Consider the following 12500-nt stretch of genomic DNA (forward strand, 5'->3'; position numbering starts at 1 on the left):
AGCAGTCAGCTTCAGAGAAGTTAGATTTTGATGTTTGAATGGACCCTGTATCAGAAGGTCCTGTCTTAGAGGTAGAGACCAAGGCGGACAGGATGACATGTCCACTAGATCTGCATACCAAGTCCTGCGTGGCCATGCAGGCGCTATTAGAATCACTGATGCTCTCTCCTGTTTGATTTTGGCAATCAATCGAGGAAGCAGCGGGAAGGGTGGAAACACATAAGCCATCCCGAAGTTCCAAGGTGCTGTCAAAGCATCTATCAGAACCGCTCCCGGATCCCTGGATCTGGACCCGTAGCGAGGAAGTTTGGCGTTCTGGCGAGACGCCATGAGATCTATCTCTGGTTTGCCCCAACGTCGAAGTATTTGGGCAAAGACCTCCGGATGAAGTTCCCACTCCCCCGGATGAAAAGTCTGGCGACTCAAGAAATCCGCCTCCCAGTTCTCCACTCCCGGGATGTGGATTGCTGACAGGTGGCAAGAGTGAGACTCTGCCCAGCGAATTATCTTTGATACTTCTATCATTGCTAGGGAGCTTCTTGTCCCTCCCTGATGGTTGATGTAAGCTACAGTCGTGATGTTGTCCGACTGAAACCTGATGAACCCCCGAGTTTTTAACTGGGGCCAAGCCAGAAGGGCATTGAGAACTGCTCTCAATTCCAGAATGTTTATTGGCAGGAGACTTTCCTCCTGACTCCATTGTCCCTGAGCCTTCAGAGAATTCCAGACAGCGCCCCAACCTAGTAGGCTGGCGTCTGTTGTTACAATTGTCCAGTCCGGCCTGCTGAATGGCATCCCCCTGGACAGATGTGGCCGAGAAAGCCACCATAGAAGAGAGTTTCTGGTCTCTTGATCCAGATTCAGAGTAGGGGACAAGTCTGAGTAATCCCCATTCCACTGACTCAGCATGCACAATTGCAGCGGTCTGAGATGTAGACGTGCAAAGGGTACTATGTCCATTGCTGCTACCATTAAGCCGATCACCTCCATGCATTGAGCTACTGACGGGAGTTGAATGGAATGAAGGACACGGCATGCATTTAGAAGCTTTGTTAATCTGTCTTCTGTCAGATAAATCTTCATTTCTACAGAATCTATAAGAGTCCCCAAGAATGGAACTCTTGTGAGAGGAAAGAGAGAACTCTTCTTTTCGTTCACTTTCCATCCATGCGACCTTAGAAATGCCAGAACTAACTCTGTATGAGACTTGGCAGTTTGAAAGCTTGAGGCTTGTATCAGAATGTCGTCTAGGTACGGAGCTACCGAAATTCCTCGCGGTCTTAGTACCGCCAGAAGGGCACCCAGAACCTTTGTGAAGATTCTTGGAGCCGTAGCCAATCCGAATGGAAGAGCTACAAACTGGTAATGCCTGTCTAAGAAGGCAAACCTTAGATACCGGTAATGATCTTTGTGAATCGGTATGTGAAGGTAAGCATCCTTTAAATCCACTGTGGTCATGTACTGACCCTTTTGGATCATGGGTAAGATTGTCCGAATAGTTTCCATTTTGAACGATGGAACTCTTAGGAATTTGTTTAGGATCTTTAAATCCAAGATTGGCCTGAAAGTTCCCTCTTTTTTGGGAACCACAAACAGGTTTGAGTAAAACCCTTGTCCTTGTTCCGACCGCGGAACCGGATGGATCACTCCCATTAATAACAGATCTTGTACACAGCGTAGAAACGCTTCTTTCTTTATCTGGTTTGTTGACAACCTTGACAGATGAAATCTCCCTCTTGGGGGAGAGAATTTGAAATCTAGAAGGTATCCCTGAGATATGATCTCTAGCGCCCAGGGATCCTGAACATCTCTTGCCCAAGCCTGGGCGAAGAGAGAGAGTCTGCCCCCCACTAGATCCGGTCCCGGATCGGGGGCCCTCGGTTCATGCTGTCTTTGGGGCAGCAGCAGGTTTCCTGGCCTGCTTGCCCTTGTTCCAGGACTGGTTAGGTTTCCAGCCTTGTCTGTAACGAGCAACAGCTCCTTCCTGTTTTGGTGCAGTGGAAGTTGGTGCTGCTCCTGCTTTGAAATTCCGAAAGGGACGAAAATTAGACTGTCTAGCCTTAGCTTTGGCTTTGTCTTGAGGCAGGGCGTGGCCCTTACCTCCTGTAATGTCAGCGATAATTTCTTTCAAACCGGGCCCAAATAAAGTTTGCCCCTTGAAAGGTATATTAAGTAATTTGGACTTAGAAGTTACATCAGCTGACCAGGATTTTAGCCACAGCGCCCTACGTGCCTGAATGGCGAATCCTGAGTTCTTAGCCGTAAGTTTGGTTAAATGTACTACGGCCTCCGAAATGAATGAATTAGCTAGTTTAAGGACTCTAAGCCTGTCCGTAATGTCGTCCAGCGTAGCTGAACTAAGGTTCTCTTCCAGAGACTCAATCCAAAATGCTGCCGCAGCCGTAATCGGCGCGATGCATGCAAGGGGTTGCAATATAAAACCTTGTTGAACAAACATTTTCTTAAGGTAACCCTCTAATTTTTTATCCATTGGATCTGAAAAAGCACAGCTATCCTCCACCGGGATAGTGGTACGCTTAGCTAAAGTAGAAACTGCTCCCTCCACCTTAGGGACCGTTTGCCATAAGTCCCGTGTGGTGGCGTCTATTGGAAACATCTTTCTAAATATTGGAGGGGGTGAGAACGGCACACCGGGTCTATCCCACTCCTTAGTAACAATTTCAGTTAGTCTCTTAGGTATAGGAAAAACGTCAGTACTCGCCGGTACCGCAAAGTATTTATCCAACCTACACAATTTCTCTGGTATTGCAACAGTGTTACAATCATTAAGAGCCGCTAAAACCTCCCCTAGTAATACACGGAGGTTCTCCAATTTAAATTTAAAATTTGAAATATCTGAATCCAATCTGTTTGGATCAGAACCGTCACCCACAGAATGAAGCTCTCCGTCCTCATGCTCTGCAAGCTGTGACGCAGTATCAGACATGGCCCTAGTATTATCAGCGCACTCTGTTCTCACCCCAGAGTGATCACGCTTGCCTCTTAGTTCTGGTAATTTAGCCAAAACTTCGGTCATAACAGTAGCCATATCTTGTAATGTTATCTGTAATGGCCGCCCAGATGTACTAGGCGCCACAATATCACGCACCTCCCGGGCGGGAGATGCAGGTACTGACACGTGAGGCGAGTTAGTCGGCATAACTCTCCCCTCGCTGTTTGGTGAAATTTGTTCAATTTGTACAGATTGGCTTTTATTTAAAGTAGCATCAATACAGTTAGTACATAAATTTCTATTGGGCTCCACCTTGGCATTGGAACAAATGACACAGGTATCTTCCTCTGAATCAGACATGTTTAACACACTAGCAATAAACTTGCAACTTGGTTACAATCTTATTTAACAAAAACGTACTGTGCCTCAAAGAAGCACTAAACGATTAAATGACAGTTGAAATAATGAACTGAAAAAACAGTTATAGCATCAATCCTTAAAAACAACACAACTTTTAGCAAAGGTTTGTTCCCATTAGTAAAGTAACAATAATTAAATTTGAAGCATAAAAATTACAGAGCAACGTTTTTAATCACAGTCAATATATAAGTCTCACAGCTCTGCTGAGAGAATCTACCTCCCTCCAAAGAAGTTTGAAGACCCCTGAGTTCTGTTAGAGATGAACCGGATCATGCAGGAAATACAAGAGTAACTGACTGGAAATTTTTGATGCGTAGCAAAGAGCGCCAAAAACGGCCCCTCCCCCTCACACACAGCAGTGAGAGAGAAACGAAACTGTCACAATTAAAACAAGCAACTGCCAAGTGGAAAAATAATGCCCAAACATTTATTCACTCAGTACCTCAGAAAATGCAAACGATTCTACATTCCAGCAAAAACGTTTAACATAATAAATACCTATTAAAAGGTTTAATGTACTTTTAACAGAGTAATTCCAGTGAAATACCATCCCCAGAATACTGAAGTGTAGAGTATACATACATGTCATTATAACGGTATGGCAGGATTTTCTCATCAATTCCATTCAGAAAATAAAAACTGCTACATACCTCAATGCAGATTCATCTGCCCGCTGTCCCCTGATCTGAAGCTTTTACCTCCCTCAGATGGCCGAGAAACAGCAATATGATCTTAACTACTCCGGTTAAAATCATAGTAAAAACTCTGGTAGATTCTTCTTCAAACTCTGCCAGAGAGGCAATAACACGCTCCGGTGCTATTGTAAAATAACAAACTTTTGATTGAAGTTATAAAAACTAAGTATAATCACCATAGTCCTCTCACACATCCTATCTAGTCGTTGGGTGCAAGAGAATGACTGGGAGTGACGTAGAGGGGAGGAGCTATATGCAGCTCTGCTGGGTGAATCCTCTTGCATTTCCTGTTGGGGAGGAGTTATATCCCAGAAGTAATGATGACCCGTGGACTGATCACACATAACAGAAGAAAGTTGTTTTACATTGCATGCTCTGTCTTAATCATAAATTATTATTTTTTAACTCTACTGTCCCTTTAATTTTACAATACAAGAAATATAGATATAGCAAATACATTTTTATACAAAAGTGAAATTGCAACATAATGGAACAGAAAGGATGAAAATAATGTACAATCACCAATCATAAGTGCAAATGATTGTCAAAGATTTATTTGTTTAATACATTTTAAATATCATTACTAAAATAATTACACTTATTTGTTATTATAGCTTGGGTACATTAAAGGGATAATCAAAGTGTTTGTCATCACCCTCCCCTTTAGAGAAAAAAACAACTATGTTCTGTTATATTTAAAATCAATAGAGTACAATGTCCCTCCATGAGACCCAGGAGAATATTGTGGTAATGACTGTTGTGTTAGTGCAATCCTTTCACAGTACCATTCACAAAATAAATAAATAAATATTTTCGTGAATAAATAGGTTTAAGTAAATGCAAAAAAAAGGACTTGCTATATAGTGTAGTAGATCCGTATGCACAGCTAGACCCTTCAATGACTGCACTGGGGCTACTAAAGTAGGGATGTAGGACAGATGTAAATCTTATGCTCTAAGCAATCACTGTGTAGCATGGTGCGGGACCAAGTAAATGTCACCATACTTAATTACCAATATATTCAGCAAGAAACTTATATTCCTTAGACATTATTTGAGGTTTAATTTAGAGTTTAAAGGGTCATGAACCTATTTTGTGTTTGTTATTCAGAAAGAGCATACAATTTTAAAAACACTTTTCCAATTTACTTCTATTATCAATTAAGCTTCATTCTCTTGGAATTCTTTATTTAAAAAGCAGTAATACATTACTTGGAGCTAGATGAGAAAATCAGTAAGAAAATAATAAGAGGTATATTGTACATATCCACCAATCAGCAGCTAGCTCTCAGCTCTTGAGCCTACCTAGGTATGCTTTTCAACAAAGTATACAAAGTGAGCAAAGCAAATTAGATAATAGAAGTAAATTGCAAAGTTAATTAAAGGGACAGTCTAATCAAAATTAAACTTTCATGATTCAGATAGTGCATGCAATTTCCTCATTTACTTTTATCATCACATTTACTTTGTTCTACTGGTATTCTTTGTTGAAGGCTAAACCTAGGTAGGCTCATATGATAATTACTAAGCCATTGAAGGCATTCTCTTATCTGAATGCATTTGACAGTTTTCACAGCTAGAGGGTGTTAGTTCAGGTGTGTCATATAGATAACATTGTGCTCCCGTCTGTGGAACTAATTATAAGAGTGCACTGATTGGCTAAAATGCAAGTCTGTCAAAATAACTAAAATAAGGGGGCAGTCTGCAGAGGATAAGATACAACGTAATCACAGAGGTAAAAAGTAAATTAATATAACAGTGTTGGTTATGCAAAACAGGGGAATGAGTAAAAAAGGGATTATCTATCTTTTTAAACATTAAAAATTCTGGAATAGACTGTCTATTTAAAATGACATGCTCTATCTAAACTGTGAAATACATTTTTGGGGTTTCATGTCCCTTTAATCTATCATCAGTCAGTAGTTAAAGCTAACAAACCCTTTTTAACCCACTATCTGCCCAAATAGGCTGCAACAAATGGTATAACAGCGTTTTTTTTGGCCCTCTGGCATTCAAATGGTTAATACAATTTAGACTGTAGAACAAAAACTTGCAGCAGAAATTGTGTTGAATTAACAGCAGATAATAAAATGAAGAGAACAGGCACAGACATTTGATCCTAACATTTTTACATATTACTTTTCTTATTAACACCCACAGTGCACAATGCAGCATACAAAAAGAAAACGGTCTACAACAGCAGAAAGCTCTGATTTATACTCGGCAGAATATACTACTTCTAGCAAAAATGCAGCCCGTTTCACAGGGTATATTTCATCAAAGTGTGGCACTTATCAATTGTTCTGGGAAAAAAAAGGTAAATATTGCTAAATCGGGAAGCCATCCCTTGACTTATCTCGCATAAGGCAAAGTTGCTCAAAGTCCCTGTGTTAGGGGATTTTAAATACTCTTGTAAAAGGAAACATGAGCGCAAAAAATAAAAAATTCAAACATATAAAAATAAAAACAGGAGGTTTGTAGAACCTAAACTGTGCAGATCTTTGTTATGATCCTCTGAGAATTGGCTAATAAGTGGAATTGCTGAGGCTTGTTTGTGCAATCCCAGGGGAGGTGAAAAGGCCTGAAAAGGAGTTGTTGTAAGACAAATGAAGGGGACAACAATTTATTCTGATCCTTTAGCACCACTTGTCCGCTGACCAGCTGTGCAGCATCCTTTTCGGCAAATTTCTAAACAAACCGCTCTAAATCAAAATATTAACTGCTCTACCCAGGTGTCAATCTTATTTAAAGGGACACGAAACCCAAAACATTTCTTTCATGATTCTGATAGAGAATACAATTTTAAACAACTTTCCAATTTACTTCTATTATTTAACCCCTTAAGGACCAGCAACGTACCCTGTATGTCACTGGCCTTTTTTTGGGACTTGATTGTTTTATAGCGCGGTCTTGCCACCAGCGTTGAGACTGCTCTATTCCACAAAGCCTGCTGGAGGGAGGGCATTAATACTGTGTTCTTGCTAGACTTGAGCTATTATGTCCAGAAAAAACCCTTAACGACCAGTGACATACAGGGTACATTGTGGTCATTAAGGGGTTAATGTGCTTCCCTCTCTTGTTATCCTTTGCTGAAAAGGTTTATCTATGAAAGCTCAGGAGAAGCAAATAATCTAGGTTCTAGCTGCTGATTGCTGGCTGCATATATATATATATATATATATATATATAATCCAATTAGCACGTGTTCCAGCACTTCAGCTTCAACTAATAATGAAGCACCTGGGTGCAATCCTCAATTGATTGTAGATAAGAGCTAGGAAAGGGAGGGCACTCTCAGGATTTATATACATCAAAGTTAGTTTGTTTATAACAACAACGTTAGAAAGTCATAAGGATAGGTCGACGTTTCGGCTTACATAGAAGCCTTCATCAAGACAGAAGAACTCACAACGGCGACTTGCAGCCGCACACAACAGCACCAGCACCTGTTTTGCTGATGGTGTTGTGTGCGGCTGCAAGTCGCCGTTGTGAGTTGTTCATCTGTCTTGATGAAGGCTTCTATGTAAGCCGAAACGTCGACCTATCCTTATGACTTTCTAACGTTGTTGTTATAAACAAACTAACTTTGATGTATATAAATCCTGAGAGTGCCCTCCCTTTCCTAGCTCATATATATATATATATATATATATATACACACACCGCAACCAGTAGCATTGCTGCTCATTCAACAAAGCATATCAAGAGAACAAAGAAAAATTGATAATAGGATCAAATTAGAAAATTGCTTAAAATTGCATGCTCTATCTGAATCAGTAAAGAAAAAAAATCTGGGTTTCATATCCCTTTAAGAAAGATAATCAAGTAATGCATTAAAGCTTCCAGTCAGTTGATAAAAAAAAAATGTATACACACAGTTTTTGCGAGTTTATAATAATATATCTGTTGCTAGAAGTTCTACTTGTTACTTTATTTCTAAACAAAAAAAAAAAACTGAGGATGGCAGCTAATCAGAGGCTTTATTGCTCAATCCATTAAAGTAAAGGAAGCTCCAATTATGGTGCACTATGCTAAGTAGGAAAAAATGGTAAAAAAAAGCATTTGCAAAGCTCTTTAGATTGTCCCTTAGCAACAGGCCACAAGCAGCATGCTTGGATTTACTTTAAAGGCTTTGGAAATACGGCCTCTGATTGGCTGGATCGATAGAGGGATTGGACCAAGTGAAACCTACAGAAACAAATTACATTTATTTAAAAACTATGCAAATATAATTAAATTGAATGAAATAAATAAAAAGCATAATACATCTTGCATTATACTTGATGGCTTGATGGGTGATGGGTAATGTCATTTTAATAAAGATTCACCTGTAATTGTAGTTATTTAAATATGCATGCATTAATTACTTTTTACAGTATGAAAATCAAATTTATCAATCTATTAAATGAAAGGCCTCAATACTTTAATTATGAGCTATTTAAATACAGTACCTTCAAAATACTTCATTTTTTTCATCTTACTAAACACAATGCGGCATTGCTATTTCAATTTATACTGAGAAACTGCATATATCCTTCACAAATGCAAAATACTATAAATCCACCAGGGGTAATTGAAATCTTATTTTCGAAAGAAAAAAAAATTCCTTCCTTTTAATTTACAAAAATGTAATATCTAATGGTCAAAGAACGCACATACTAAAACAGGTTTTGCTTTTTCCCCATAAGGTTCCAGAACAAACACCTACCATGTACATTTTTAGTGGATAGATTAACTGCATATTAAATCTGCACAATATAATGGGATCTAATTAAATTTCTATAAAACAACATTAAAAAAAAATAATAATAAAATACAGCAGTTCCTATAAGCAGGAATTTGGTCACCTTCAGGATTGTGCAATGTTTTATCAAGGTTATAGTTACACAAAAGAACGCTATATAATCCATTCTTTGAAATATATAACAACATTTTAAGCAAGTAATTACTTGAATATAATAACTGCATTCCTAAATTATTCCTAATTGAGCTGCCACTTTTTTCACTTTTATACTATCCTATAATACTCTGGGCAGTATCAACTATTTTTATTTTTTAAGATTATAGTTTTCACAGTCATTTCTACAAAATCCATATTTTGTAACCCAACAAGGTGCTTAAAACATTAACTAGAGTATTCATAGAAGGCCGCATCATGGAGCTGTGCACAAACACCCTTGCTCAGGATAGTTTCTTTGCAGTTAGATAGAGCATGAGTTTGCACGTTTCCTTGGTTTTAGGTCACGGTCACTTCTGTTTTTAGAGCACAAACATGGTGAACATATCGTTTCAGAAAGCCTTCTAAGGCCAAGCCTAAAAACACTGTTTGATAAGCTGTAAATAACACAGTTACAAAAACTATTGCTTATGGCCAACCAAGTTGTAAGGAAGGATAGGGCCGGGTTATCCAGGGCCCGCCAGCTTTCTAACAAAAAGTAAATGATGTATGGGAGCCATAGCATGTAGAATACACTAGTAATCCGAAACAAAACCATGGCATAGCGTCGATCAGGGCTGTGACCAGGCCCAGTTTCACCAGTTGATTCGGCTTCATGACTAGGAAATCGTGCCCGACGTTCACTAATTTCTTTGGTGTGCTGCCGACAGATGCGGAAGATGTGAAAGTATGTAAAACAGATAACTAGGGCGGCTGGAGCATAAAGAAGGCAGACAATGAAGCCAGTGAAGTAGGTACTTGTTAGCCAAGCAATGGCACACCACTCAAAGATGTCACCATGGTAACCAGGTTTACCCCAGCCAAAAAAAGAAGGCAAAAAGATCAAGCATGAATAAATCCAAATAAGGATGATGCAGAGGCGCAGTCTACATGGTGTTACTAGTTGGTTGTAGGAAAGTGGCTTAATGATGGCAAGATAACGATCCACACTGATGAAGGCTAAACAAGCCATGGACACACTTTTCAGTACAGAAATAATGTAGCCAAAAACCTTACATGTTAAAGATTCATGTATACCTGTGGAGTAATGGAGCAGTGAAAGGGTGGGTACCAAGCAACTCACACCCACCAACAAGTCTGCATATGCCATGGTCTGAATGAAGTAACTAGTAGTGTAATGGTGAAGTAGAGGAGCACAATGAAATACAAAGATAACTGTTAAGTTGCCAGTAATTATAAGGAAGGTTAGCAGCACAATAATTGTGGTTTCCAATACACAAACGTCCATGGAATTATAATGTCCAAAGCCCAGTGGGCAGTAGTTACGCTCTGAGGTATTCAATACAAATCCACTTGTGTTCAGTGTCCTCCAGCCAAATGACAATGATTGATTCATGATTTAAGGTTTTGGTTTTCCAATAAAGAAAAACAAAGCAGCAAAGGAAAGGCAGGAGTGGCCTGTCTTAAAAATGAGTAAATAACTTTCCTCTTCTGAGCACCATGATTTCTTTGTGCAAAACTCTTCCATTAGTGGGACAGGTTCTCAGTCATGGCTCTACCAAAACAAGTATATGAAACGCTGACCATTGCATTTCAAAAACTTAAGAAACAATAAAAATAACCCAGAATAGGTGAAACAAAACAGAAAAAGGCTGCCGGCTAGCTCTCCAGATCTCTGTATCCATTCTTAGCAAGAACAAAGCAGGGCTGCTAAAGAGGACAGGTTCCGTTGCTTGCACCATTGATGAAGGAAACTAAAACAAGAAAGTAAGGAAAGAACAAAAAAAAAAAAAGACAACCTTGATGAGAACCATTTCTGTAGACTCTGTTCATTTTATAATAAGGAGGGGGAGCAAGAGTTTTATTCCCCTGAGAAGGGTTATCTTTAGACTACAAAATTTAAATAAAAAGGGAGGGGTTGTTAAGAGGCATCTTAAAATATCTCAGCATCTCAGCATGTAGTAGCTGAAAACAGTAACCATTTCACAGTTCATAGATTTCCCAAGCATTCCATATCTGAGCCATAACAAATATATATATATTATATAGAAATATATTAGGCTATCATGCATCAACTTAACCTCTTGGCTAACAAAGTGGAAAACACACTAATACACAAAGTATTACAGCCCTGGCAGCCATATAAAAAAAAAGTATAGATATAGATAAATATACACACACACTATATATATGTACTTATTGTCAGCTAAATAAAAACTAGATGTACCTGTCTCGATATTAAAAAAAGGGGAACATTAGCTTTATTGCACAATGCATTGCTGTCAATCATTTTCAAAATGTAATTACAATTATTATAACAATGCCACTGCTTTCTCTATGATATAGGTTGCAATTTTCAAAGCCATTTAAGCTAGCGTCTCACCTTGATTAGAAATCCGCAACATTAACAACACTATCCAAAGTAATCCACAAAAAATGTGAAAGTTAAACTCTGAATATCTGGATATCCTCTTAACTAATATGCAATATTTTAAATGATTGTCCATGAGTTGAATAACATTTTTTATTTCTTTTTTTTTAAAAATGCTTAGGTGTGAAAAGGACAATGTTATAGTTACTGTAACAGTTAATGCTTCCGACTGCTCCTTGAATGTTTAACGTTCTTTTTTTTATAGGTGAGCTTGTTCATTGAATGACTGTTTTAAAAGTCCTCAGTCTTTTGTAGATGCACAAAATCTTTAAGTGATACACAATCCAGAAGAATTACTTGAAATCATATAAATACTCAGTGATCAAGAAACCAGTTGTAGACAATCACAGAACTAGTAATTCCAAATAAATAGAAATCCAAGGTCATTTTGATTCCTCCAATTAAAGAATGGATGATGGATTCTTTCGGAATCCTGTTCACTGTTAACGTTGTCCTTTCTTTCTAATTCAATGCAAACTGTCTATCTTGGATGTGTTGAGGAGGGGGTGGGGGTACTTGTGATATCTTCTAAAGGAATGTTTGCAAAAGCAGCAAACGAGCATCAGCAGTTTCCAACAAAGCGTTTCCTCTGCCTCATCATTTTTTAGAAGTTCGTTTCCTTAGGCATCAGACAGTAAAGATGCTCCGTTTCAATCCCTCTCCCACATTATCCAAAAACCCCTGCTGTCTTGTCTCACTCCCCCACCCTCACACCATCACAAAGCTTCACCCTCTGCCACAAACCTCCTTCCTTTTTCTCTATTATAGCTATTAAAGGATATGCTTCTCACCTAGTTGCCTGTTGCCAGCTGAGCTGTCAGATTGCTACTGAAGTCCTGTTACTGAGAAGCTGTTTGCACGGAGGCTGTCACTCACATTCTCACTCTTTCATTTTCACTCCTGCTATTTCTGCTTGCACCTGAGCCCCTAACTCCCCTCCTCTCATTCTCTTCCACCCATTTTTTTGCTTCATCCCTTGGTCATGCATCAGTTGATACAGGAGATGACATCAAAAGTGACCATCATTCTGTGTCTCAGCCAAAAGAAAAGCAATGGCTAAAACATTTGTATAAAAATCTATATAATTAACATGAATAAAGCACTT

At 38.8% G+C, this 12500-nt stretch overlaps 2 protein-coding genes across 2 annotated transcripts in view; both read right to left on the reverse strand.

Moving 5' to 3' along the window:
* RABGAP1L (RAB GTPase activating protein 1 like) overlaps positions 1-12500 on the reverse strand; it is a 1244335-nt gene that overhangs the window by 586973 nt on the left and 644862 nt on the right. The window lies entirely within an intron of this gene.
* Positions 9269-10360, reverse strand: GPR52 (G protein-coupled receptor 52). Its single transcript, XM_053693263.1, has one exon. The coding sequence runs from the start codon at positions 10358-10360 to the stop codon at positions 9269-9271; it is 1092 nt and encodes a 363-aa protein (XP_053549238.1).

The sequence above is a fragment of the Bombina bombina genome, chromosome 10, assembly GCF_027579735.1.
Source record: "Bombina bombina isolate aBomBom1 chromosome 10, aBomBom1.pri, whole genome shotgun sequence".
NCBI lineage: Eukaryota > Metazoa > Chordata > Amphibia > Anura > Bombinatoridae > Bombina > Bombina bombina.

Excerpts from the sequence above, each read along its gene's own strand:
- GPR52 (XM_053693263.1), bottom strand. The coding sequence starts at position 10,360 with ATGAATCAATCATTGTCATTTGGCTGGAGGACACTGAACACAAGTGGA.